This window comes from Anser cygnoides, chromosome 2, assembly GCF_040182565.1.
Source record: "Anser cygnoides isolate HZ-2024a breed goose chromosome 2, Taihu_goose_T2T_genome, whole genome shotgun sequence".
NCBI lineage: Eukaryota > Metazoa > Chordata > Aves > Anseriformes > Anatidae > Anser > Anser cygnoides.
Genome location: NC_089874.1, coordinates 112154007 through 112180758, shown reverse-complemented (window position 1 = coordinate 112180758; position 26752 = coordinate 112154007). Strand labels below are relative to the sequence as shown.

Sequence of the window (26752 nt, the reverse complement as noted above, 5' to 3'; positions counted from 1 at the left end):
TTTACTACACCTGCCTTATAGGGATCTGCCTGTTATTTTTCACAGCCTGAACATGCTGAGAAATGCATAGAAGGGCTCAGCGGTGATGGGGAAAGTGGACATCAATAACTGCCAGACAAAGGACTACGGTTTTCCTTCTGTAAAACAGCACAGTTTCATTAACTTCAGTGAAACTTCCAAAGTCCATGGACTGTCACATGTACCTCCGGGACCCGCTATGCATAAAGGTGAGAAAGAATAAAGGTTTGACAAAAATGAAGTCTTCACCTATGGTACCCACAGGGAGAAAGAGAACTAAGTACCTTAGTACTTGTAACTCTTACTTATATACCCCCTTCTCTCACAAACACAAATACAGAAAGTATGCAAAAAGATGAGCACCATTTGCTAATCCCTGGATACTGCGAAGAACTATAAGTAATCCTCTGTAATCAGATCTGTATGAGGCTTCCATTTTTTCATAATAAAACATTCATGTTACAGATGCCCTGACAGATTTTACCATCTTGCCATTTTATTGATTCTTAAATAGGAAAGCTATCATACTTCTGACTGCTTCTCATGAGGAGACTAATTAGATTATTTCATCATCTGGTTCATCAAAGCAGGAAATACTTAAGTGTCACAGCTGGTCTCAAACTAAATATCTAGTACCAAGATTTTAAATGAAAACTATTACATCTTCACTGGGTAAGCATTTCATAAATGGCTAGACAGTAAAAAAATGATGAAGACAACAGGTATCATCTCACATCTCGAGGCTGCAAGGGGAGTCTTAAGTCTACCAGTGCATCTGGATTTATTTGCACTTGCTTTTGCTACTACTGTCATGAAAAAATAAAGGCTTTGCATAATGATCAGATCTGGAAAACTCAGGGAGATATTTAGATTTCCAGTGAAGATTTATGACCGAGAATTTAAAACTTAGAATGTTCATTTTAAGTGAATCCCCTGTTCTTGATGCAACCTTTCCAAACAGAATGCTCACCACTGCAGAGGGACCAACAGCAAGGAAGTGCATCCCCCAGAGAGGACCAATCCCATTGTCTGGTCCACTCACTGCCCATCCTTTCCCTCTGGATTGCTGGGATATCTTGTTCTTTTGCACACACAGCTGTGCATAAGAGGCAAATCCTCCTGAAAAGAAACGTATTTGCCAAAGGCAGACGTGCTCTTTCTGTGCTTCACCTTCTCATACTTGTGTGCAGGGGACAAGAACAGACAAGCTGCTCCTTTAAAAGGAGAGTTTGTTCTCCATGGCAATTTGGAGTAAAAATGCTAACTATAACCAGCAGACAGTTAACAAAAAGCCTAGGCTTTCGAGGTCTACTTAGGACCACAAAACCAGCAGCGTGATAATGGATAAATCATTTCCTTTAAATAGCATTTTCATGAAAATTATATGTAAAAGCAGAGTCTTAGTATTAGTACAATGCCAATAGCTCGGTAACTTTGTTATGGAATAATATAATCCTGTTTCTCTTACAGACCTATAATGTTATTATGTAAATGGCTATACAAAGCCATGATTATATCAACAAAATGAAATTGTTGGGTAAGACAGTTCCCAGTCTCCGTAAACGTGGCTTTTCAGCACTATAAAAACAGAAAGTTTCCTCCTGTAATGGTAGGTCTTAATACTGTTGATTCCTATTGAATTTTCGACTTTGAGGGTTATCACAATGAACCCTGATGATCACCGGACCAAAAAAAATAATACATATGTAAGTTGAATCACACAGTGAAAATTCTAATAATATTTACATTCCTCTTAGGTTCTGCACTTCCTTGACCTTATTAGAAATTTAGAAATCATTGCAACTCTGGTTGCCCATTAGCTGGTCAAAAATTGCTCTTTGTAATCTAAAACCTTTTGTGGTTTTTTTTTGTTGTTTTGTTTTTTTTAATGAGTTAGGCTGCGGGCCTCATAAAATTTTCAATGAATACTTTGATGTGGGGAAACGTAATTTTTATGTCAGAACTGTCTCTTTGAAGTTACATGAACCAATAGATGAACCATGAACCTTGGAAAAGGACACATGCTTTCTTTCTGAACTCAGCCTAACTTCTGGAGTGCAGAAAGTAATGAAATACACAAAGGCCACATAGTTAAAACGACACACCGAACAAGTTGAGGGCAGTAACAGTGTCATAAAAATATTTTCAATAAGCTTTCTCCTGAATTAATAGCATATAACTATTATATGACAATGCCATTAAGTAAAACACTAAAATATAGCTACAAACTTCAGTTAATAGTCCTGTAAAAATCATGACCTGCATTGCTGATTTTTAACATATTACTTTATTACCGATTCTTTCCGTTTCTAATATGAGTATAATAATGTCTCCTTCCTCTAAGTATATGAAGAAAAAAAAAAAAGTCATTTTTCTCTGTATATGTTTTTCTCTTGCAATCTGCATGAGTAACACAATTGTCTATGTGGATCCTCCTTTAAACAAAATAGGGTGGCTTTTTTGTTTGTTTCTTTGTTTGTTTTTTAAAAAAAAAGGAAAATACAATAGGGGAAAAAGGTCAGAAATCAAATTCAGATTTCTGTACATTCTGCAACTGACCTTTAACCAGCAGCATGCAACATTTACTGTGCTAACGATGCTGGCCACGGGAACTGCGCTCACTCTTTCGTGTTGAAAAACGATGCCATCTCCGAAAGGCTGAAAACTGGATTTTTACAGCTTGTAAAACTCGGGCTTCTTTATGAATTGGTCAACAACAGTGGGTTATAAAGACATGGGCATTGCAGTGGTAGTAGCTGTGGACTAGAAATTATAAAATTAACTCTTTATTGTTCTACTGCATTTTGGGCATCACTTTCCACTTTGTTATCTCCTGTTTACGTTCCCTCATTTTCTTACCCATAAACTGGTAAAGAAATGCTCCTTCAGGAGGGAAAGAGAATGGAAAAAGCAGCAGGTCTAAGACAGGCCCAGGTGAGAAATATCCCAGCAGCCCTGGACAGTTACCAGACTGTCAGCTCCACAAGGTTCAATCTGAAGCAAATAGAGGCAATGTTACAGGCAAAATGAGAATGCCTGACTTCCCTCTCTCTCAGCAGATGTTGTTTATTTAGCACAAACAAGAAGGAAAACTGAATAAGGGTGACCAAGATTCCCGCTAATGATAAGCAATGTTGTTATTTTATTTTAACATAATTTACCTATTGGCAGGGCGGAAAAGATGACATAGGACTGAATATTTAATTTCAGGGGGAAAAAATCTTACTCAAATATTTGCTTTCAGAGCATTTTATTAGTAGTATGTTAAACATTACTATCTCCCTAGCTGATCTGAAATAAGTCCCCTATATTCAGATGTACAGCTATCATTTCCTTCAGGGTCACCAAACGAGGCCTCACTCTTTCCTTCTGCTATCAAACACATAGTAAAAGAAAATTGATAAATAAAATTCCAGTTATGGGAAACAATACTTCTATGATACTATTATTGTATTTACATCATTTGCTGCTGATTATTTTCTGTCCTTACCCCTACAAATTAGGCAACAAAAGAATTAACAGAGAAGTCACAGCTTTCCCTCAAGTGTCTTTCACATTTTGATGTCCTTGTGACAGCAGACAATTTCGCTATTGCCACAATTTCAATTCCTCAATTCAAAGTGTGGCCACATGGTACTTCAGATGCCCTAGGTACTTCAGATGCCTCAGACAGGCTGCCATTCGACATGCAGTGATGTTGTTGCTTGTGTTTACTAAGCAGATTCTCTTTCTTTCCTCACCTCCAACTTGTTTCCAGCCACATACCACACTCTGGTACGTAGAGTTGTTTGTGCAGACAGGTGTGAAATCAACTCAAAAAAACTGATTAGGCTGAAAAATTACCTACTGAAGAGAAAAGGGTTATTAGCGAGAGGAGGCAGAAAGGCAGCTTCAGCTCACGCTGCTGCTGAAAAAAAATGTATGTAGAGCTCCAGCTTAAGAGCCTGTGCCCAGAGGAATTCACACTATAAGTCACTAAGCCTGCAAATGCATGCACACGTTTAACTACACTGCCATGAATTGTCCCACGTGCAGGCTCAAATCTCTAACAATACCGGGTATTCTGGAAACAAGTTTTTGAGGTCCATGGAAAATTCATCCTTTGAAATTCTGTACTTCAATAAATAAACTTTAGAAAACTTTCCTAGGGTCTGTGTATGCAGGGAAATATATAGACAAAAACATGTTGTTTTGGGTTTTTTTCCTAAAATGCACAGCCTTATGGCCAAGCCTTCTCAACAGTTGCGTGAAATCCAAGGACAGTCCAATAACACCAATGAAACTTTGATGTAACAAAACAAAGTTATTGATGTGTACATGGATGCTTTGATTGAAGCCATTCATTTGAGAAACAGAAGATGAAAAGGGAGAAAAGAAGAGTGAAACAATAATAACCAGAGCTTACAGAAAGTCCAGCTTATTTTTACTGAAGTGGATGGCAAACTAGTAACCAAAATGTGTAAATGTTCTGAAATGAGTAACAGAAATTTCTAATTTTCTTATCACGGGGAAAAGATTTTAAAAAATGCCATGTTTCTTAAAAAAAAAAAAAAAAAAAGCAGCACTGGGATTCCCGTGCCAAGATCCCAGCATCAACCATGGATCCCAACCCTCCTTCTCACAGGACTGATAGGGGGCTAAAAAGCTGGAAGGAAGGACCACTAAGGGGGATCACCTGCAGGCAGAGTGCTTCCAAGACAGGAAGCCTGGAAACCCGAACATTTTGGGCCTCAGACCCCACAGAACACGTCAGGAAGCCCATTGCTTCAGACCCAGCACAGTCCACATGGAAGGCTCAAAACCAAAGCTGAAAGCCCAAGCTCTGCAGCACACCATTAGAGTATAACAAGTTTAATAACAAAGTGTTTGCATGTGAAAACTATTTTTTTTAGAAAATTTCCAATTCCCCCCCCAAAAAACAGTCTTGATGAGGTGACGACAGCATTACCTCATTTATACCAGCAATGAAGATTCCCATGGTTAGGCCCAGCAAGGTGCCCCTTTCAGATCAGTGCCTAGTTAGGCTGCTGTTACAGCATTTTAGTGATGCTAAGGCAAATTAAAACTGCCCGAGGACCAGTGAAATCAACTGCCCAACTCTCTGTGTGATTCCTGCACTGCGGGGATGTGGCCAGGGACATGAGAACCCACTTCGGCAGCTGCAGTGTGCTTATCACAGTTCTAAATGTCTGGGCTTTGAAAAAATACCAAGTGAAGACATATCATGCAGGCAAGTTTTTACAGTGTGTGTGTCATCAGGGCATCTCTAACCAAATAAAAATTACTTATTCCCTACAAATCAGTAACATTAGAGTGCTCACAAGTAAAAAGGCAAAATTATTTAATTTGTAGGAATGCACAACTCTGGTTGTTAGTCAAAGGACAGTACAGCCCTGATTAATGCTACTCAAGCAGATCAGCTCTGCACGGGCACACAAATACGCACACACTCAGTTCTCTCTACAAAATGCTGGTCGAGTAGTCACTCTCCCAGGGCTGTCTGATCACAACCTTACAAATGCTCTTCTCCCAGAACAAACCATGGACTTAGTGTCTGTTGCCATTTGATAAGCGGGACTGTCCCTGCTCTCTTCTCAGGTTACCACCATTTATTGTGGAGCGTGCAACTAGCCTTCTCCAGCAGCAAATGGCGCTTGTGTTTGAGCCATGGGAACAGCTTTCTGGGAGAGAAGATTTCCATCTTACTGTTAGTGTGAAGCTCCCCTCTCTCCTTGAGAATAACCCATCAAGCCCAATTTAGGAAGGCTGTCTTGCAGGATCATTGTCTCCCAAAGGTCTCTAGATAGACTGCTGCATGTAAGTTGCCTCTGACAACCGAGCTCCCCATTCACCTCTCCCAGCACGGTCATTTTCAACTCTTTAACATCTGCAGGCTCAAGCTTTGTCAACACCACAACGCAGATTTTTGTCCGTACGCAAGACTCATTATAGTTAGTGGCTAGACAGCAGATCACTCATTTCGCACTACACCACAGCATGCACCTCTTCTGCCTATGCCAGCCCTGGCCTAAGTACCACAGGGCTCCTCCAGATCCCTGGCTTCCTTCCCATGGGGTCAGCGTGTCCCCAGGGCACACGGCTAGATCAGAGAACATGGGACGGCAACGTGCTGCTGAGCTGGGACACTCCTAGTCCTTACATCTCAAACGTGTTCCTGTGGCAAGGTGTTCAAGCCCAACAAGCTCCACCAGACCGTCAGACCGTCCAGGAAACAGCTGCCAACTGGGATGTCACAAGACATCTTGTAGCACCTTAAACAAACTTGATGCTTTATGTTTTACGTTCATGATGTTATGCTATGACGTTATGTTCGACACAAGACAAGTGTAAGTAGGTAGGTAAGTCTTGAACATTATGTTGAGATTAATCAATATGACTCTTAAGGCCTAGTAGCATTTTCCTCCTGTTACTTCATAATTGTCTATATAGTTTAGAAATCAATTTTCGAAGTCAACTCTTCACTGCCACTGCCACTTACCTGAGATGAATGTTATAAAGAAGAGCAGCTCACTTACTTACTTCAATTTTTAATAATGTTTGGTCTTGCAAAAGAAACTTTCCTGTTTCCACGGGACTTCACCCCTAGCAATCACTATTCCAAAAACATATCTTACCCATATAATTCTTTTTACTTCATAGAAGTTCAAAAATACAAGTAAAGGTCATATGCTAATTTGGCATTTCAAAATCATACTCAGACCTGAAGCTTCATAAAAGTAAGTTTGATTATGACACTTGATGTACCCTACATATAGGAATAGCTTAAAATTACTTGTTATTACTTTATGAACTGAGCTTTTTTTGTTTTGCAGTAAGACATAATTTTAAAAAGCCTTAAGTAATGGAAAACACCCAGCCAAAGATTTTTTTATCATTGTCCTGCTAAAATAACAGCAGATGTACCAAATAAAGTACTTTTTGAAAATTCTTGAACAAACACAGTTCCCATTTCACCAAACTGCCATAACAAAAAGAATTTAGAACTGGAAAAAAATTTTTATTTATCTATCTTCTGTTAGTCATATGCACAATACTTCACCTATTTGTCCTTGGAATGTGTGAATTTTTCAATACCAATATAAAAAAGCAGAAAATCTTTAATTAAAAAAGGGGGGGGGAACCTATCATTTCTGAGGAGCATTGAAGATGTGCATTATTTAGACTGCTATTTACCATGTTCACTTCACCATCTTATCACTCTCCTGTATTCCTTCATCCTTATCTTCGCTCTTGTTCTTGCACCATTTTTACCAAGTTTGTAACCTCTTCAGAGCAGGCTCCTTTTTTTATACGATGCTTGACACAACAGAGGGCAGCTTTCCACCACAAAAGTAATATAAACCAATTTATATAAATAATAGTATTCTTTTAAAAAAGAAAATCACTTAGGTCTTATATTGTCCTTTTATATTAGCAAACTTTACTCTTCACTTATTTTTCAGTATGCTTCAGATTGTGGCTCATAGGAACCATATGACTGACACTGAAAGATCTGACAGCTGATTAGGGGCAGCTAGGATTTTTTTTTTCAACAGCTAGAAAAAAGCGACTATTTAAGTTAAGAATTAAGCATACCAGATCAATAATTATGTTTAAAAGATGATCCTAAAACTATCAGCTGCTAATACCATCATGATATTTCTGAGTTGGTGACAAACTGAGAAGATACACTGAACCTCCTCCTGAGAAAATCCAAGAGTTTTAGGGTGGCTGCAGCTGTAGCAGATCATCACTTCTGTCATATTCACAAGGTTTTCTTTATAGCCAGAGCTCCTATAGAAAAGTAGCAGAGCAAAGAATTGTACAGAGCACTATTCTGTAACTACGTAAAACACGATTAGGTACTATTTAGATCTAAATCTTCAACTTTGGATTTCCAGTCTGAGAAACTTGCGTCCTGCCTGCATGGGCCCTTCTGGCTAGATAGCTTGCAGATTTTAATCAAACCATACTTAAGCAGCTGGATTCCCAGTAGCTGGAATTAGCTGCTCAGCTACCGTGCACTGCAGCTCAGGAGACAGCAAAAAGGACTGGAAGTCTGCAACTTGCAAAGGGATTCCACAGCAAGGACAGGTTAAATAGGCCATCAATTCTTACAGGGCTTGACGGTCATTCTTCTAGAAGGTTTCTGCTGCTCAGCTCACAGGAGGAGAAAAGTAGCTTACTCATCTCCAAGACTGTTCATCCGGTGTCTTTATTTGCAATTAAAAGGTAATCTAGACCCATTCATAAATGTGGCTGTAGAACAGACAATATTGTCATTTCTTGTGCTGTTTTAGCGTACAAATGGAAAACAAAATGTGGACAAACTAGATTTGTTCCGTATTTAAGGGTCATGCACTCATTTAATTCTGGAGGGGACCGGCAATATATAACACCTTTGTCAGTGACATGGTTGTGATGGTTGGATTGAATGCACCCTCAGCAAATTTGCCAATGACACCAAGCTGTGTGGTGCAGTTGACACACGGGAGGACATGGATGGCATCCAGGGGGAGCTGGACAGGCTTGAGGGGTGGGCATGTGCAAACCTCATGAGGTTCAACGCAGCCAAGTGCAAGGTTCTGCACCTGGGCCAGGGCAATCCCAAGCACAAACACAGGCTGGGTGGAGAATGGATTGAGAGCAGCCCTGAGGACAAGGACCTGGGGGTGCTGGCTGATGAGAAGCTCGACATGAGCCAGCAACATGTGCCTGCAGCCCAGAAAGCCAACCATGTCCTGGGCTTCATCAAAAGAAGAGTGGCCAGCAGGTCGAAGGAGGTGATTTTCACCTTCTGCTCTGCTCTCGTGAGACACCACCTGGAGCACTGCATTCAGCTCTGAGGCCCCCAGCACAAAAAGGACATGGAAGTATGAGAATAAGTCCAGAGGAGGGCCACAAAGATGATCAAGGGGCTGGAGCACCTCTCCTATGAAGACAGGCTGAGGGAACTGGGGTTGTTCAGCCTGGAGAAGAGAATGTTCAGGGGAGACCTTATAGTGGCCTTCCACTACCTAAAGGGGGCCTACAGAAAAGTTGGGGAGGGACATTTTGCCAGGTAGTGTAGCGATAGGACAAGGGGTAGTGACTTCAAAATAAATAGGGTAGGTTTAGATTAGATACAAGGAGGAAATTCTTCACTCAGAGGGTGGTGAGGCACTGGCACAGGTTGCCCAGAGAAGCTGTGGATGCCCCATCCCTGGAGGTGTTCAGGATCAGGTTGGAAGAGGCTTTGGGCAACCTGGTCTAGTGGGAGATGTCCCTGCCCAAACCAGTCTATGATACTATGGATGAGACCTTCATGGTATGGGAAGGAAATTCTTCCTGCTTGAAACTTCTGAGTTCCCATGTAATGTCTGTTAAAACTGAAAGCAACTGAAAGAAACTTCTTATCCCTTATAGTTGAAGGTGAGGTTGCTTATATACTGACAGTTTAAAGCACAGGATTAACAAAATCATGCAGCAAGGAGTGCTTTGCCTGGTATGCTTACATTGTTATGTTGTTTACTTAAACATATGCTCAATTAAATATAACTACTGTAAAAAAGCTTATTTTCCTTGTTTCGTCAATTTTACTGCTACAATAAGCTAAACATGAAACTAAACGGTAATGCAGAAACTGAGTCTGCAAATAAGACACTGACAAGTTTTTATTTTACTTTTTATTACAAAATCATAAAAAAGGTCAGTTAACATTAAAAGTTTTAAATTAAAACTTCACCAGCGCATCAGACTACCAAAAGTGAAATAAAAGTAAAAAGAAAATGCGTGCAATGCATTTTGTTCCCCATTATGAGCAGTCAGAACACAGGAATTTGCCATCATGAAAAACACTGTCCAGCCATTCTGCCTCTACAGCTGCAAATGAGCAAGAGGCAGAGCTTCAGTAAGTCTCTTATTTTTCCTTTTCAAAGCAAGTCTAAGTGCAGCAAAGGACACACAAAATGCACTATTCTTATAATACAATTTTTAGGTAAGCTGAAAAATACAGCTCACTGTGAGGGCTTTTTTCTGCTTCACGAATATAAGGAAAGAGAATTTATAACATACCTAAAGTCTATTAAAATTTCAGTTAAATCAGATAAGCTCTTAGATTTAACTGAAGAAATATGCAGAAATTGTAAGATGATTGAGACTTTGATCATTCACAATATATTCATATAATTATCATACACAGAAAGACGGAACTGATGACTTTTCAAAGTCTAATTTTTTTACAGAATGCACTTGATCAACAATTCATTTGCCAATTAACACAAGCATTGCCCTCTGTATTTCTTCTGAGGTTGACAGACAGATACAAATATGCAGGAGAATACTTTGCCTTCATAATTATTTTAGTTCAAAATCCACTGTTTTGCAAAGATCAATCTACTTTCAGGAAACATTTGTAATGCAGAACTATTTACTTTGATTGCCACTCTTTAAAAATTACACTCTTTAAAAGAATACATTATGTGTGTAATGCTGTAGCACTTAGGATGCTTAGATTTATGATAGCTGTAAATAATATTCAAAAATATCTTTCTTTTCCTGATTTTTTTTTAAAAAAAAAAAAAAAACAGGGATGGAGGTACACTCTAACATAAGTATTTAACTATTCCAGGATCCTCAAAATACAGGAAGAGCTTGTACAAATCTTAAGATACTATTAAACAGGTATTTTGTCACTGCAAGAATTAACTGAAGTGCAGTCGGTTTCATTTCTGTTATCTTCTGAGTGCACTACCCATAAGAAAAGCAAGTTCTTGAGGCTGCTAGGAAGGAGTGGAATTCCAGAATTAAGCTACAAGACCCAGTCAATTTTCATTCCTCAAAACAGTGAAATAATCAATGTGCTGAAACTTCAGAACCTCATTTCCCCAGCTGGTCCAGCCAGGCTGTAGGTTGCGAGCAAACAACTCCAAGCACTCCACATCTGGTTTGATAAACTCTGCCAGAACCGCTGTGCAAGATAAGAAAAAAAAAAAAAGTTGAGGATAACAATGACAAAGGTACAAACAGCAACAGTAATCATACATATAAAAATAAATAAAATCTCTCCTGAGCTGTCAGCAGATGAAAAACGGAATGTTTCATTAAAAAAAGGGAGAGACAGCAAATTAATTTTAGAGTTTTGATTAAACAGCTGGACTATTTGTACTGAGAAAGTCATTTAAAATAAGTGCCCTTGAGATTCTGAACAATATGGTCAAGGCCTTCAATAGCCTTGATTTATTGGTTTTCATTTAAAGAAAGGGAATGAGGATTTATTTCATCATCTACATGGGTGAGTTCTAAATTTCTCACAAATGTCAACAAAACACCTCCTAAAGGCTCAATTAGCTCCCATAACACAAGGGCAACATTTCTATAAATAGACAGGCTCCTTCCTTGATTAAGATTGCATTCTTTTCCTCTGCGTCTTAAAAGAGGATAAAAACATTTTTTTTTTTGATGAAAATTGTGGAAAAGTCAAAATAAGAAACACCAGTTTAAATAAACATAGCATTAAAAGGGCTATAAAAATGCAAGGACTTCTTTTTTCTCCCTCAATAGCAACTTGGCAACTAAAGAAGTATCTGTGTAACTGCGTTCTTTCATTCAGTAACAAATCTCAAATTTCTTCTACAGTTGGACATTTTTACTGCTTAAAACTAAATAAATAGATGCCTATCACACACATCAATTGGGTCACTGATTATGATTATTCTTGGAGTGACAGAAGACAACCTTGGTTATAACATTTCACCCAAGACGTACTACTGCAAACACTTTATTGTTAAACGTGTTACCTGCCAAACAGAGACATTTATTTTGTGGCTGGGTCAAAGAAACACTTAACCAGGTTTCAAGAAATAGGTACAAATTCATTATAAATCCATGAGAAAAGCAAACGTTTAAGGAATACCCTTAAATACAGAGGGGGGAGAAAGACTGAAAAACAGGTTTATATAAAAAAAATTATCCTGAGTTTTTGTTTTTGTGACTGAGGACAAAATAACAAAAGCTAAGAAATTACTTCCTTATTTAAAGTATATCTGTTCAAATCTCCCTGAAGTCTCTGAATTTCTGTAGCTTAAAAGTACAGTTCAGAAATCCTATAGTTTGACAGATATGATTATATCAGAAAGCATAAAACACATCCAATCAGCATATATTAAAGCATGAGAGGGAATGCTTTTTCAATCCAAGTTCTGACTTTTTGCACAGACTTTGCCAGACAGACTGCCCATGTGAGACAGCTGCTCTTGCTGCAGAAAGGTAAGCATCCACTCCACATGCTAATGACTGTTAATGAACCATAGATGCATTCCCTACCTAAATGATTGCTTCCTTCAAAACTTCATTCAAAACTTCCTTAAATATTTTGTAATGGGCATTTTCCAACATTCCTCTATTTTGGTACAGCATATAAATCCGTTTTCCTTCCCCCAATCTTTAACAAATGTCAAAAGAATATCTCAGACGGTTATTCATCAAAAGACCGCTACCAGCAGGAGCCTTATTCTAAAAACCCGCTCCTTTCAGAGGCAAGCTAAAATGTTTAAACAAATCTAACATTTGCAGAGAAGAGCTTTACAGGAGAGTGTACGTTCTGACAGAAAACTTGCTCACCGAATATTGCTGTTCAGTGTCAGTGAAGTTCATCTAAATTGATACCACTTCTGAGAAGCTGCTTTTGTACTATTTTGCAAACCCACCGTATTCCAAAAAAAAAAAATAAGGCGGTAAAGTTATTGTTTCTTTTCCAGGCTCTATTTAATTAAAGATTTCTTGTGCACTATTTGCTGCCAACGTTTTAACAAAGGTCTTCCAAAAATCTATTCTCCTGCTCATCTAAGAAAGCCCGTATTGCAGGAGGATGGACTTTTTCCACAGAAGAGAAGGGAGGCTGTGGAATGCAAAGCTCCAAAGCTTTTGGTAAGCTCCCTGTGAGCAGACCCTGACAGCTGTAGGACGCTGCATGATCTTATACCCATTAGGGTCAAAACAGCGTACTGCAGAGTCCAGGCATTACATGATTTTTTTCTCCTCCGTATCAAAACAAGACAGAACCATTTTATACTTCAGCAGCAGAAGCAATTATTAGGTGACAAAATTTCATTAGTACCACATGAGGAGCATTGACATTTGTTCTTGAAACGTATAGATTACAAGTATCATCACAGCACTACGTCCAGTAATCAGAAGCAGCTGCTACTATGCACCAAAAACTTCCAACCCTAAGAGAAAAAAGTTTGAAAACATATTTAGCTGATTTAACCACACACCCAATGGATTGGTTTGCCAGAAAGCGAAAGAAGGGGTAGCCAAAAAATGGTCAGTTCATCAGGAGCCAGAAGACTGGCACAATCTTTCAATCAAATTGGTCATAAAAATTAAAAAGGAAGTCCCAAGAATCTTCCCCTCTCACACTCCCAGAGAAAAGGCATTTCTATATAAAGCTATTCTGAAAAAACAGAGACAGATTACATATAATTCAAGATCACATTATACTACGATTTTTCATTGCTTGGGTATGATATTTACATAATCACATCAGGCAGTAACCTTCACTGCAAGGGAAATTAGCATATCAAGAGGGCAATAACGTGGCTCTATTTTGTTGGCATAAAATCTCATTACACTGGTTTCCTTGAACACCAACTTCTCCTATTTTAAGTTATAAACTACAGCCTCTTTGTTAGGCTTCTATGGCCTTCATATTACCAGGGGGCTACCTTAACAAACATGGATCTAACTTGCAGTCCTTAAAGAAATTCTGGAGATTTTCCCCTGACAACAAGTTAGAGGATCTACATCAGCAGAAATACTAAATATTCATTTTTCAACAATAGGGATAGATTTAAAAAAATCAAAATAAATTATTTCTATATGCTTACAGAGACACTGACAGTAAACAGCTTAAAATGAGAGTAAATAGATTATTCTTCATCATTTGCAGGTGTCAAACATTACAGCAGCAACTCAGGCATCTGTACCTGAGAATCTAATGCCCACATAGCTGGCAAAAATCTGGCAGGTAGATGTAATACCAGTCTTCTCAAAAATCCATCTCCTTCTAAAACACAGTCCTGAGGTCAGGCATGATACCTGTCAAACCTCCTTACTCTTGATCTCAAACGGGTTAGCTAAAATGCATGCTGTTAAAAATGTTTAAATGAGCAAAAGGAGGAACCATTACTGAAACAAGCAAAAGTCTCCCCTTCTCTTTTAGGTAACGTTTCATTACCTAAACAATAAATTCTGCACAGCAAATTGGATATATAGTGTGTAAATGATTTTACTGTCTTTTTACTGTCTGATTTGTGAGCCATACAAAGCACAGCACACATGTGATTGAACTCATTTCACAGTAACCCTTCAGAAGATTCTGCAATGTAGAGGCCTTTATTGCCTGGTTTGTCTAATCCTTGACCAGAACAGGACCAGAAAAAACAATGAGAAACTGAGGACAAAAATGGCCTTACACACCTCTGTATCTTTCCTGACCTTCAGGAAACCTAGATTTTGATGTACCTATCAATTAGTCTAACACAAGGGCTCACAAGGTACGTAAGGAAACAACAAGCATGTACTTCTTTTTACTTCCAAGATCACTTTCGTAACAGTCTAGCAAGCCACAGATTGCTACAGAAGAAGTGAGTTCCCAAGACTTTCCATTGCATACCTCTGCTGAAGATCTGCAGAGCAGCTAGAACTTAAGCCAAGAACGAATACCAGTGTTTTTAAGCATAATCCTATATGGCAATATCGTTTTCTAGTAATAAGTGCACATGCTAGAATACTGAAGGAGAAATGCCTATAACAAGAAGAATCTATAAAAAAGAAAAAGGTGTTTGAAGTTCAACATTGTTTTATAATATCCCTGTAACAGAATGCCTTCTATGTCTTCTAAGAGCAACAGCGAATTGAATTAGGAAGAAAACCTGCTGTTATTTGAATCAAAACCAGAAGTGATAAAATTTCATTTTAATGCATTTGCATAAAGCAGTTTAAGTACATTTACAATGACATATTAAGGCTCTAAGCATTGAACACAGCACATGCATCACCAAAAACCCCTACAGTCGCAATTTCATAGTTAAATGCACTGCAGGAACCCAAACATCTCTTTTTGATGGCTTACTTTAATTTACATCTTCCTCTTCCCCCAGAGAGATCGACTGTTATAATCAGTCATTAAGTGGCTACGTATATACCAACATACAGCCTTTACAGTAGTAACTAGAAATAAAGTGCCAGACAGCATCAGTAAATACTAATATTTTTGGCTTTGTTACTACTTAAACAAAGCATAAAGAATGTGTGTGACTCATCAAGTGTCCTTCTCCCCCATTGCCAAATCTCTGCTTCTGTTCACTTTTCTTCTGAACCACTCTAGGATGTAGCTCAGCTGCTCTCTACTGGCCGCTTGAGAATATTGTCCGATCGTGAAAGCAATCCCCTTTCATAATACCAAAATCAAATCATCAGCAATTAGTTTTTGTCTTACGGTCTACCTTTTCATTCCATGACCCTGTTCTGAATGAAGCTGCCAGTACTGTAGATACACATGGATTTCTTATAAAAACCGTGTAAGCCACTGATATTGCTCAATAGCAAATTCATTCTTCAAATAGAAACATACATGCTGCACAATGGTATCAAATCATCCAAGTAAAGACTTTAAATATCTAAGTAAAGACTCAAGAAGTTATTACAGACAAGCTCTTTCAAAACCCATTCAGGATCATTATTTTAAAGGGTTCATCGATACAGTTTCCAGATTCTGCCCCACAGAGAGGAAGTGTTCTGAGAACCATTCTGGCACTAGAGTTCTCTCTAATACGTACAAACTGCTGATTTGCACCCCTGGATACCTCACAGGTTTCCTGTTTGTGTACAAGTGTGCTGCTAAAGTATCGGTTTTCTGAAAAGGCCCTAGGTGGCTGCCTCACAAATCAGTGCTCTGCCACTCATCAGCTTAAATCAACACACACACTTCCTGCCGTAGCCATCATTTTTAAAGATGTAGCTTCAGAACTGGAAACAGATCTTCCCAGAATAGCTCTTTTTTTTTAAGCTAACCAAAGCATGTGTCAACTACTAGTTTTTGAATAGATTATATATATGCATGTTAATTTAATAACAAATACAAGCCTCACACACAAATTTTGAAGCCTCCCTGAAGAGTAAACAGCTGTTCAGATTAGCTTCTTAACGGAAGTCATTCTGTTCCTTGGGAACAGAAAGAGAAAAGCATGTCAGCACAATGAAGGGAACATTGCCTGTGATGCCTCTCCTCTCCAACAGCAGCATGCATTTCTTCTACCTGCCTTTTGTGATGTGATTACATAGTACCATGTGCGCCAGGAATATTTATAGATCGATCCATCCTGAGTTTTCCCCTTGGGGGAGGATGACATCATTTTTGTGATAAACATATTTAAAACCTCTTACCACATCATTGTAAGGCACTCAGGTGCTACAATGATGAAAGAAGAATGACTATGTATTGATAAAAGCAGTCAAATTAGGCTTTCTCCAGGACAACATGCAAAAGATAACACATCATACAGAAGTCTTCAAATCCTTTAAGCTAAACTCTGAAAAGTTGGAATTATTCATGCACTTTCTAACTGACTAGTTGAAGTTACTACATCAATTTCAGGAAATTAAATACAGCTCCTAAGAAATAAACAGGACATGGCTTCTTTGTTGCCTACTGTTAACAGTTTGTATAGGATTAAGATTTTGGATTTAAAGGCAGAACTGTCCTGCAGGTGTACAAACAACTCATGCAGAAATAAAAACATTTCTTTCAGGATGATATGTTAAAGAGGTTTCTGCTTCTGTTAGCTAACTAGAAGATATTTCATTTTATATATTCCCAAAGTTCCCCACCACCACCAAAGGAACTTTACGTCCTTTGGAATAACTTAATATAAGCGGTATTTGTAATCTGTTCCTGCAGGATTTTGAAACAAATGAAGAAATGTCTTTTTAAATAGAAAATTAAAAAATAATTAAAAAAAAAAACATTTCTACCCCAAATATTCACACAACAATGAAGTTTTACTCTTCATATTCATTTTTAGGGACTAAAACTTAGATGCCTTGAAATAATTTTTAGAAACGTTGAGGAATCACAGGTCCTGTTGAGCCAAACTGTTTGGCATATGGGAAATTAAAACACACCACTTATAAAGTTATCTCATTCTAGGTACACCACCTCAGATATCCAAGTCAAATGCTCTACAGAACTACCACAAATCAACAAAAACATACCAGCGAGAGGGGGTTTATGTGAATGCAGGCCGCAGGGTATGCTGACAATTAACTTATGTTCTGGAATTGGAAGTACATCTTCAGATTTCCTGTTGTATAAACCAGAAGAAGAAAAGAAGCATGAGAATGTATACCACCAAATGTGATGCACATAGCTCTCACAGAGCTAACTCTGATAATAGACAGTGTTCATTCACAATCAAACTTCAGGTAGGTGTAAGGGTAGTTAAACATTGCTCACTCATATTACGTAACAGGAGTTTCTGAAATCCACAGAGGCTTTAGACAAAACATGGTTAACAACAGCCATGCAAACCCATTAAGGACAAACCCCACAGTCCTGTATGTTTTCATGTATAGAAAAACACCAGCAACCCTAAAACGGCTTCAGCTTGTGCTAAGGACTCATGCTCAAATGGAACTTGTCAGCAAAGGAAGCCCACACACCTTTTATTTGAGTCAGTTCCCCAACAAAGACAGACGTAAGGAACAGGCAAAGCATTCTGTCCTTTAATCTCACTAAAGAACTCCCTCACCCCAAAGCCATCCAAAAGATGATGTCAAAAGGAGATTTGGGGACATAATACTGTATTATGAACAAGCGACACACAAGTAGTGACACACAGCAGCCCCAAAAAGAGACTTGTACCATTGTCTGGCATACCTTAGGGCTTCCTTTACGCTTCTTTGAACTCTCCCCAGTATAAGAACTTCGTATGGCTTTTTGTGGAAAGAATCCAAGGGTAAAACAAATTCTCCAGATCTAGTAATCTGACACAAAGGAGTTAAAGATACACAGTGGAAAATTTTCATATCCCATTCTCCCAACAAGACACCTTTTGTTTACAACACCATACCTTTCAATACAAAAGCACCTGGTAATAAATGGACAATTTATTGAACTATGGAGTATCATAGTGTAAGCCCTCTCAGTCCCCAAGAAAAAAACAAAGCAAACTGAGAACTTACTTTTACCCAGTGCCACTCAGCAAGCGTTTTCACAGACCAATGAGGATAAAGTTCATCCTTAACAAAACGCAAGTGCTTCTGTCTGTTAGTCACCCACGTGACGATAAGACAATCTGGCGCAGCCAGTGCTGCTACAGGAATCTGCTTGATTTGCCATGAAGACAAGTGGCTGTATCTATACACCAATACAGTGAGAAAGCAAGTTAGCATACACCAAAAATAAAAATTGCAAAGCAACAAAAAGAGATAAGGAAATTACAGTGCAAAGATGCTTTAATATCTTCCGACAGCAGAGGACGTCATAAACAATAGGTCAAGAGTGACACCCAGTGGCCAAATCTGTTGGATTCTGATATAAAATCATTACTGTACGTACTTAAGTTTTACTGAGCAAAATCTTTAACGACATATTTCTTCTATTCCCCCAATTTAACTATTATGATAGTTTGATCCTGAAGAAGCCTAAAAGCCCATGTTTAATTTAAGAACTATCATTTGTAATTCAGTACTCTCATCTTTACACCACAACAAATCTATTTCATGGAAATTAGCTCTTTGCTCTAGTCAATGTGAAGTTATTTCATACCAAGCAACCTATCCTCTGAATGAAAATGAGGAGTGAGTCATTTACAAGTGCAAGGGCAACACTCCTTTGACTGGCAAGTTAAACGGTCGCAAAAGAGTAATCATTTCTCCAACTATACGCAAAAGTTATTCATGATTTTAAGTTTCTGTAGGTTATTCAGAGGAACAGTTCTGCAAGTTTTTGAGTTACCTGTCTTCTACATTGGTGAATACAGTATGCTTTGCAGATTCTATCCTGTTCTACCATTTTTCTTGTGATGCTATTCTACATTTTTAGTAAGCTGCAATTTGTGAAACCTACACATTACGGCATCAGAAACATTGGCACACTGCTTACTGGAATCCACAGCCACCGTCTGGGCACCTGGGATCCCTATACAATGCAACAGCAAGAACAACGAGAACCCTGTAACAAGGTTGAAATCCAAAATACCTTCTGGACTAGATCACTCAGAGAAAACAGGATTCACAACCCAGATGTGAAATAAAGATTATCCATCAATAAGGTAACTAACAGCAGTGACAAAGCCACCTTCTGGCTTTATTTTGTAAGGGAGAGAGGGTCTAGATGGCTAATTCATGTCTGTGAATTTATATAATTTTTCTTTGAGTAACTTGCACAGGTAAGAAATACATTTGAATGACTTTCACTAAGTTCCTAGAGGTTTCTGTAGGGCTTTTAATGTAAAACCTACTAGTCAATCTGTGCATCTGAAATCACATCTTCATAACACATTTAAAAAGTTACAGCAGATATTATTCTGGAAAGTTACAAGGCTGTATTTTCCCCTTGTCCTTCTTTTTCACATGGATGCAGTTCTATGGCAATCAAGGGAGCTCCACTGGCATAAACTTGATGTTACTCAGTAGAAAAAGAGGCCCATAAAGTTCTAAGTTAATGACTTCATAAAGCACATTACTCTGAAAGTTCCTATTGCACTTGAGGATTTTACTGCTGCATTATCACTTTCTCTTCTACTCAGACTGAAGCTCAAATTAAAAAGAAATAAAAAAAATAAACAACTAAAACTTCTAAAGTGGACCTCAGTCCCAGAAATATTTGAAATATTTATCTAGCTTTATGTCCACTAAAGTAACTCTATGAATTTCAAATGAGTATCTGCATGACCTAGACCTTAAAAAACAGTTGACTCTAGGCCTTCCTTAGAAGTCTAAAGAACTACTATTCTTTCACCAGTTAGGTAATTTAAGATTTACTCTTGCAAATATTTTGTAAAGAAAGTATTCAAGTCATTTCAGTAAAATCCTTGAGACAATTATTTGTCTTGGATTGTAACACTACATTAACAGGTTAATTGTCCATTAAGCAGAAATGACAATGTTTGATTTTACAGTAAAACTTACCTGTTACTCCTTTTAACAGATTTGTTCTCCCATGGTGGATCGATCACTATTACATCGTATTTTTTCTTGTCTGGGAAGTAAAATCACAAAAAATTAAATCAAAGAAACCAGTAAATTAGTTTTAAAATAACCATTCTAGTTAAAAAATGATAAAGGTTTAGCTACCAACATACCAACAACTCTAGGCAACAAAGATACAAACTTTCTTTTGTTTCATTATTTGAAAAAAAAAAAGTTTAGACTTCTAGCATGCTTGTTCGACTTCAGATAACCATATACTTCTAAGAGTTTTAGGCTGAGGAAAGAAAGTTTGTGTGAGTTGTGGTAGATTCCTCCAAGAATTGCTGAACGTCTTGGGGAATTTCACGTAAAAGATCACGCTTCTTCAAGCTGAACATCCCCGGCTCTCCTCATAGGAGAGGAGCTCATCTCATAGACAAGGTAGAGGTATCCCTGCCATGGGCAGGGGGGCTGGAACTAGGTGATCTTTAAGGTCCCTTCCAACCCAAACCATGATTCATCACAGTTATTCCCAATTTAATGCATTTGCATGACTTCTAGACCCACTACGGCTTAGAATACATTCACTAACTGTGGCATTCTGAGTTTCATGTAAAATGCCATGACTGAGATTTTCAAAGGAGCCTCCTGGAGACTAACTAATAAGCTCCCCATAACACAGGCCCCTCACTCCATTCAAGATTCCTGTGAAAACCCCCACCTACCTGCACAAAGTTAAAAACACCACTTTGAAAGCCTGTATATTAAGAAAACAGTTCACTGAATCCTTAGTTATCTTGACAACAACCTGCCTTCTCAGGCAGGAGACAAGTGATACATTCTAATGACTAAAGATACTTACATTTCAGCAAGGGCTGTAAACGTGAAATATCAGATAAAAGGAAACTGCTTTTTGGTGGCACCAAGTATTTCTGCCCCATTAACACAACTATCTTTGCATGGTTTGAGTTGTTCTCTGTAACACACGAAAGCAGGTCCTGCTCTGGAATGGAAGTTTCATTGTCTAGCACATGCACAGCTCGATGGTCACTGTCATTTACAGCTGGAAACTGCTTTGCCATTTCACATAAGTCAGCCAATCCACAGCCAATGTGCCCAGGAACAACGTTCTTTCCGCAACTGAGTTCTGTAGTAGCATGGTGAAGAAAACCACTTTTGAGTCCTTCTTGGACTAAATGCAAAGTGCCTTCCCAAATGAGCTTCCTGACCTGTATGGTCATAAAGAAAAAAAATAAATCTTTTGAGTATCTGCGTGGTATCATCAGGGAATGAAATAGAAATCAAAACATTTTCAATTTGCAAAATGGGAGAAGAATTCTTGCCAAAAACTTAGATCATTGACTGAAAAGCTGTGTGTGCATGCTAATGAGGGCATGCTAACTTCTGTTTTTTGATTGTTTGTTTTGGTAAAATGGCAATAGTTGGAAGCCTGAAGAAAGATACCGAGACTGATGAATAAAACGTTTTACAGACAGATGTGGAATACTATTGTTCTAAACAAACATGAATGCATAAGTTAAAGTTCTAACCTAATTTCATGCTACTGTCCACAAACATAACTTTCACTGAAATGTATACTTGGCTCTAAAACCAGTATTTTCCAGGTTTTAAATCACTTTGAAAAGCTTAGATGTCTGATTACCAAAGTAGATGTCTTATTATAGAGACAAAGTATGTCTTTGAGTTTAGGCTTCGAACAAAAGACAAATAAAGACAAAAACCTATTCTATTGATTCGCTCCCTTATTCCTATTGTTAAAGAGCTTTATCTTAACTTGAAGGTTTACACTCATAAACTTAAGTTTGATGTTGAACTTCAAAATTCTCTCATTTAAGGCAGTTCTTCACATCCACAGCTTATTCACAGCAATACTTACAGGACCTCTGCACCATAACATAACAAACTGCATATTTACTACAAAATCAATTTCATGTAAAAAAAAATAGTTTTTTAAATATAGTTTAGGAAGAACAGAATTAAACAAAAAGCCCAATATGACTACTACATTCAATAAAGAAAAGCAAACAAGTGCAGGTCCCAGTTTAGATTCACATCACTACTTAGGAGAGCCTAAGTAAACTTAATCTGTGGATAATGTTTTATGTATTCAAGATTTACTATGATGTTTGAGTACTAGTAGTTTCACCAGTGCATCACTGACGCAAGCCTAAATAGAGGCTTGAATTCCAATTCATTCATGATGCTTTACTATGGCTATGGTAACGCAAAATGTTTGAGAAAATAATTCTTTTCTCATCAGCAGAAACAAGACACCTTGGAGCACTTCTGGTCAGAGAAGCTTCAAATAACTTCGGCAGTGTCCTGATACATTAAAAATGAGTCGATCTTCAGCACAGGTTATGCTGCTTATTTCAAATCAGTCACTCCCTGTTCAACTAATATTCAACTCACCAGTGCATAAAGTTCAGTAATCCATAAACAAAAATATTGTGTGAATACAGCTTTCAGCTCTTTGAAATTTCTGAGCTACGGTTTGATGTCTAGTTTATTTTCACATATATTTACCCAGCAGATATTCTCAGCATGCACTTAATTCATTGAGGGACTGGAGAGATGACCTTTCTATTAATGGAACAAGCTATAAAAATAGAATTTATTTGCAACAATGTCTTGTACTCCATACATAGCCCAAAACCAAGTATCACATACTTGCAAAATATACTTTAGTTCAAACTTACCTTTGTATGATATTCTAAGGCATCCAGTTCACCTTGGTTGAATACACATTTCCTTTTACGTTTCTGCAGAATGAGCAATGAAAAAAAAAATATTACTTCATAATGAAAAAATAAATAAATAATCAAACATACATGAATAACAAATCAACTCTTTTAAACTGGAAGAAGCTTTCCATATTTCTCCTATCACAAGTATAAATCCAGTAAGCAAAAATAACATCTCAAATACCTAGCCTGCTGCAGGCATTCTCATGACAGAAAGGCTTAATGAAGCTGTTGAATTATTTGTGGCATTGGGATCTAACAGTATCTAGTGCATGCCACAGTTCACATTCAGACCTCCTTCGGGCTCACACTAGAAGATACTTGTTCAGCTGCCAAGTGCAGTTTACCAGTAACAGATCATTAAACAGGTCTTCACAGTTTCATTTGTTGGTTTAGACCTGTGATACTTTGGGGCTTTTTTGGTCCACAAAGAACAGTACTGAACAACCTACATATTGAAAGTAAGTTCATACTGTCTTTCCCACCTTGTTAATCTGGACAATCATGACAGCTACCACAGTTTAGCTCAAGTCCATGATCACAACAAACATCAGAAGATTTCATGAGCAATTGACAGCTTTTGGGTCACAAGATGCACATTACTGACACAAGGAACCCAAGAATACCCTTATGAGTGCGTACATTTTCCATGCACCTTGAAATCTATTGTGGAAAAGCTCTTGCTCTCCTGTGTAACTTCAGGAAACAGAAATTTGCAAGACAATGTTAACGTAGGTCAGTTACCTGGGGACTAGTGTAGGTTACTGTATTACAGAGAACATACCTTCCTAGCACCAGCAACAGAATCTTCACCACCACTCTTGGTTCCTTCTCCGTGTTCCTCTGCACTGCTGCTGGCCTTTATTTCAGTGAGACTCACCTCTGGATCTCCCTGCAACAGCTGCTGCTCAGGAGCTGCAGCTATATGGGGCTTAGAAATGTCAAAGAATTCTTCCCGAAACACATATCTTGTTTTCACTGTTTTACCTTCTGTTTCTTCTACAGCATCTCCAAGACCAGGACCATCTCTTGAGGAGGTGGCAGGAAACATAGAAGTAGCATGATATTCAGAAGTGACAGAAGTACGCAGGGTGACACCACCAGGGTATGGAAGGGAGTCACAGATCTCATAGCCACACTGGTTGATGAAAGACAGATGATCCAGGAGCCATCCTGCTCTCAGACGATGTACCACAGACATCACTGATCCCCTGCTCTTCAGGGAGAAAAATCAACTTCCTGAAACCGTAGCAAATAATCACACACAATTCCTGGTGAAAATTCCTCCTGTGGAAATATTTTTTTAAATTTATTTTTAAAGAATTCACTTTTCAGAATTATTATTGTTTAACAGAGTAACACCTACCTCGTGATAGACATTTCCATGTGCTCAAAAGACAATCTGTAGAAATTTCTTCCGATTTCCCTGTTAAAGCCTGTCTGACCCTTAGTGCACTCTTTTAGTTTATTATATAATCTTCTATAAATTCATGTGGTGTAGAATTATTTAAGATCCTTCTTTTCACAAGTTAGAAAACAGCATTTTATCGTATAAAGTTAACACTTTATACCACAGCACTCAGTCATAAAAACACAAGTATGTTTTACACACTTGAAGAAAATCATCACATTTTTAGGTATGGTAAAAAAAAAAAAAAAAAAAAAAATTTAATATATGGTTAAAAGCACAAGTACGTTTTACGTGCTCTTGAAGAAAACCATCATATTTTAATGTATCTCTGGATCCCATCCAAGTTTTCACATACAGAAAATGAGTTGATCGATATGACTTTTATGAAGTAAATGGAGATGTGAGAGCCTACGGCCTTTTGATAACGTTTGACTTTTCATAGTCTGTACTATTACTTTAAAAAAGTAAGTGGTTTTTTGTTGGTTTTTTTTTTTTTTTTCCCTTTCTGACTCTTATGTAAAACAGGTTGGGTGTTAGTGCTTTGGTTTTTTGTTTGTTTGTTTTTGTTTTTTTTCCAGCAGCCCGCACTTGGAGGACACACGTCCCTACTCCTAACCCTAGGCAGGAGGGGGTCACTCGCCCGGCGGCTCTCGCTGGGACCCCGGCATCGCCCCCCCGGCCCCGGGCGAGGCGAGGCCCCGGCCACAGCCCCGCGGGGGGCACAGGGGGCCCGCGGCCCTCGTCGTACGGCACCCGCCGCGGAGCGGGGAAGCGCCGCGCCCCGCCACCTCACTCACCCTGCGCGCCGCCATCTTGTTGTACGGCATCAGCGGCGCCGGGCGGAACGGCGGCGAGCTTCGGCCTGCCTTTTCCCGTGTGACGTCACGCGGCGGCGGATTTGAAACGGGGAAGAGGGGTCGGCGCCGTTAGCGGTAACGGGCGGGCGGCGGCGGCTGGCCCCGGGCCCTGCCCGGGGCGGGGGGATACGGGAGTGGGGGTCGCCATCTTCTTCGGTGGTAACGCGGCCGGGCCGGGCCGGGCGGGTCTTCGGCCGGAGTCAGCCGTTGGCAGGGCTCGCTCGGTGTGAGGGGGGAGGATGAGGCGGCCGCCCCCGGGAGATGAGGCGGCGGGGGGCTGCGCTGTGAGGAGGGCTCCGGCCAAGTGTTTATGCCCTGGGTTTGTGGCTTGTGGTTTATTGCATGTTCACGATCTTTTCTGGTAATATCTATAACGTAGGGGGTTGGTAGTTTGTAGTTGTAGTTTGAGCCCCCCCATAAATAATATACGCCCTCTAGAGAGGGTAGAAGGTAACGCTTTTCACTAACTTACTTCCTATACAGTTATTTTCTGTCTAATAGCACTGTAGAGACAGTTCAGTGCTTCCGGATTTACTTTTATCAGTCTTGCATGTGTAGCCTGAAGATCTGTAATATTACATGGCCTTTGCAGTTACCGCACTCTCTGACAGATCATTTGCAAGACTGCTAAGCGGGCTCAGAGGTAGCGGCTGAGGAAGTGACTGATGGATGCGGTGCTAGGAGCAATAGCCACGCTGCTGTGGCTTTCCTTCTAGCTGACTGCAACAAGAAACTTGTTCAGCTGTTCTGCTTTTGGAGCTTGCAGTTAAAAATGACCAGATATAAATAAAGGCAAAATAGCAGGTTTGGAACAAGCACAGGCTTTCATTGCTAAAATAATTAATATAAGAGCCTGTGGCTGCCACTACATAATTATTGATTCAGATGTGCATTGCTGCTTTTATTTCTTTAATTGTATTTTAAAAAAGAACCTAATGTGTCTAGAAATGGTTTTCCTGTTGCGTGTTTGTTGGTCCAATGTACACTTGCATATTCTGACCCCTTAAAAAGTCATTGAGGTGTTTTCAAAAACACAAGTATTCTCAGAGCCAAGACTCTCCACAACTGACAGATTGTGATTTACAGCTCAGTCACAATGAGACGAAGCTCAAGTACTGCGGGGAGTAGCGGTCGGCAATCTACGATGGTACTGCGAGTGCAGGACAACAACAAGATGGGTCTTCAAACACCTCAGATGTAAGTGTTGTTGATCGTGTTGCTAAGAATGCGTACGTGAAGCCTAAGTCCCTGAAGATCTGCTGTTGTTTGAGAGTGTGAGTAGACACTGGAAAAGAGGGAAGCAGGGAGAAGAAAGCTCCCTGCAGCCAAGGATATCTGCAGAAGTACTCTGGTTGTGCAAAAAAAACCTCTCTTGCGTAATTCCAAACATATGTCTCCTACTGCTGGAGTGAATATGAGTTTAAAACTCTATAGCTCTGAAAAACACTTTTCTTGGATTTTTTTTTTATTTGGTTGGTGTTTTGCTTTCTTTGTTTTAAAGATCTATAGGCGTCAGAGCTGGTGGC

At 39.0% G+C, this 26752-nt stretch overlaps 2 protein-coding genes across 4 annotated transcripts in view; one reads left to right on the top strand and one right to left on the bottom strand.

Moving 5' to 3' along the window:
• Positions 1-9669: 9669 nt before the first annotated feature.
• On the bottom strand, positions 9670-25243 carry METTL4 (methyltransferase 4, N6-adenosine). Of its 2 annotated transcripts, none has more exons than XM_048057980.2 (9): positions 25167-25243; positions 23743-24245; positions 22914-22976; positions 21056-21422; positions 20194-20263; positions 18244-18418; positions 17939-18045; positions 17275-17363; positions 9670-10966 (listed from the first exon to the last, which is right to left on the bottom strand). In XM_048057980.2, exons 2-9 carry the CDS (start codon positions 24157-24159, stop codon positions 10821-10823), a joined length of 1434 nt encoding a protein of 477 aa, XP_047913937.2. In that variant the 5' UTR covers positions 24160-24245; positions 25167-25243; the 3' UTR covers positions 9670-10820. The 2 variants fall into 2 exon arrangements, with proteins under 2 accessions (XP_047913937.2, XP_013034955.3); XM_013179501.3 differs by lacking the exon at positions 25167-25243 and adding an exon at positions 24325-25137.
• Positions 25178-26752, top strand: part of NDC80 (NDC80 kinetochore complex component) — an 18241-nt gene continuing 16666 nt past the window's right edge. Inside the window, exons 1-2 of one of the 2 annotated variants that reach the window (XM_048057978.2) lie at positions 25178-25301; positions 26313-26423. In XM_048057978.2, the coding sequence (XP_047913935.1) occupies positions 26323-26423 (101 nt within the window). In that variant the 5' untranslated portion in view covers positions 25178-25301; positions 26313-26322. Of the gene's footprint in view, positions 25302-25391; positions 25546-26312; positions 26424-26752 lie in introns of those variants that run through there. The other variant, XM_048057977.2, reaches the window with a different exon arrangement.

What these genes read in the sequence shown, in the direction of transcription:
- METTL4 (XM_048057980.2), bottom strand. Translation starts at nt 24,159, where the DNA reads ATGTCTGTGGTACATCGTCTGAGAGCAGGATGGCTCCTGGATCATCTG. An exon ending in CTGTTGCTGGTGCTAGGAAG is followed by an intron (nt 22,977 to 23,742) that starts GTATGTTCTCTG and finishes CTCATTCTGCAG; the next exon opens with AAACGTAAAAGGAAATGTGT. An exon ending in TTTACAGCCCTTGCTGAAAT is followed by an intron (nt 20,264 to 21,055) that starts GTAAGTATCTTT and finishes TTTACTTCCCAG; the next exon opens with ACAAGAAAAAATACGATGTA.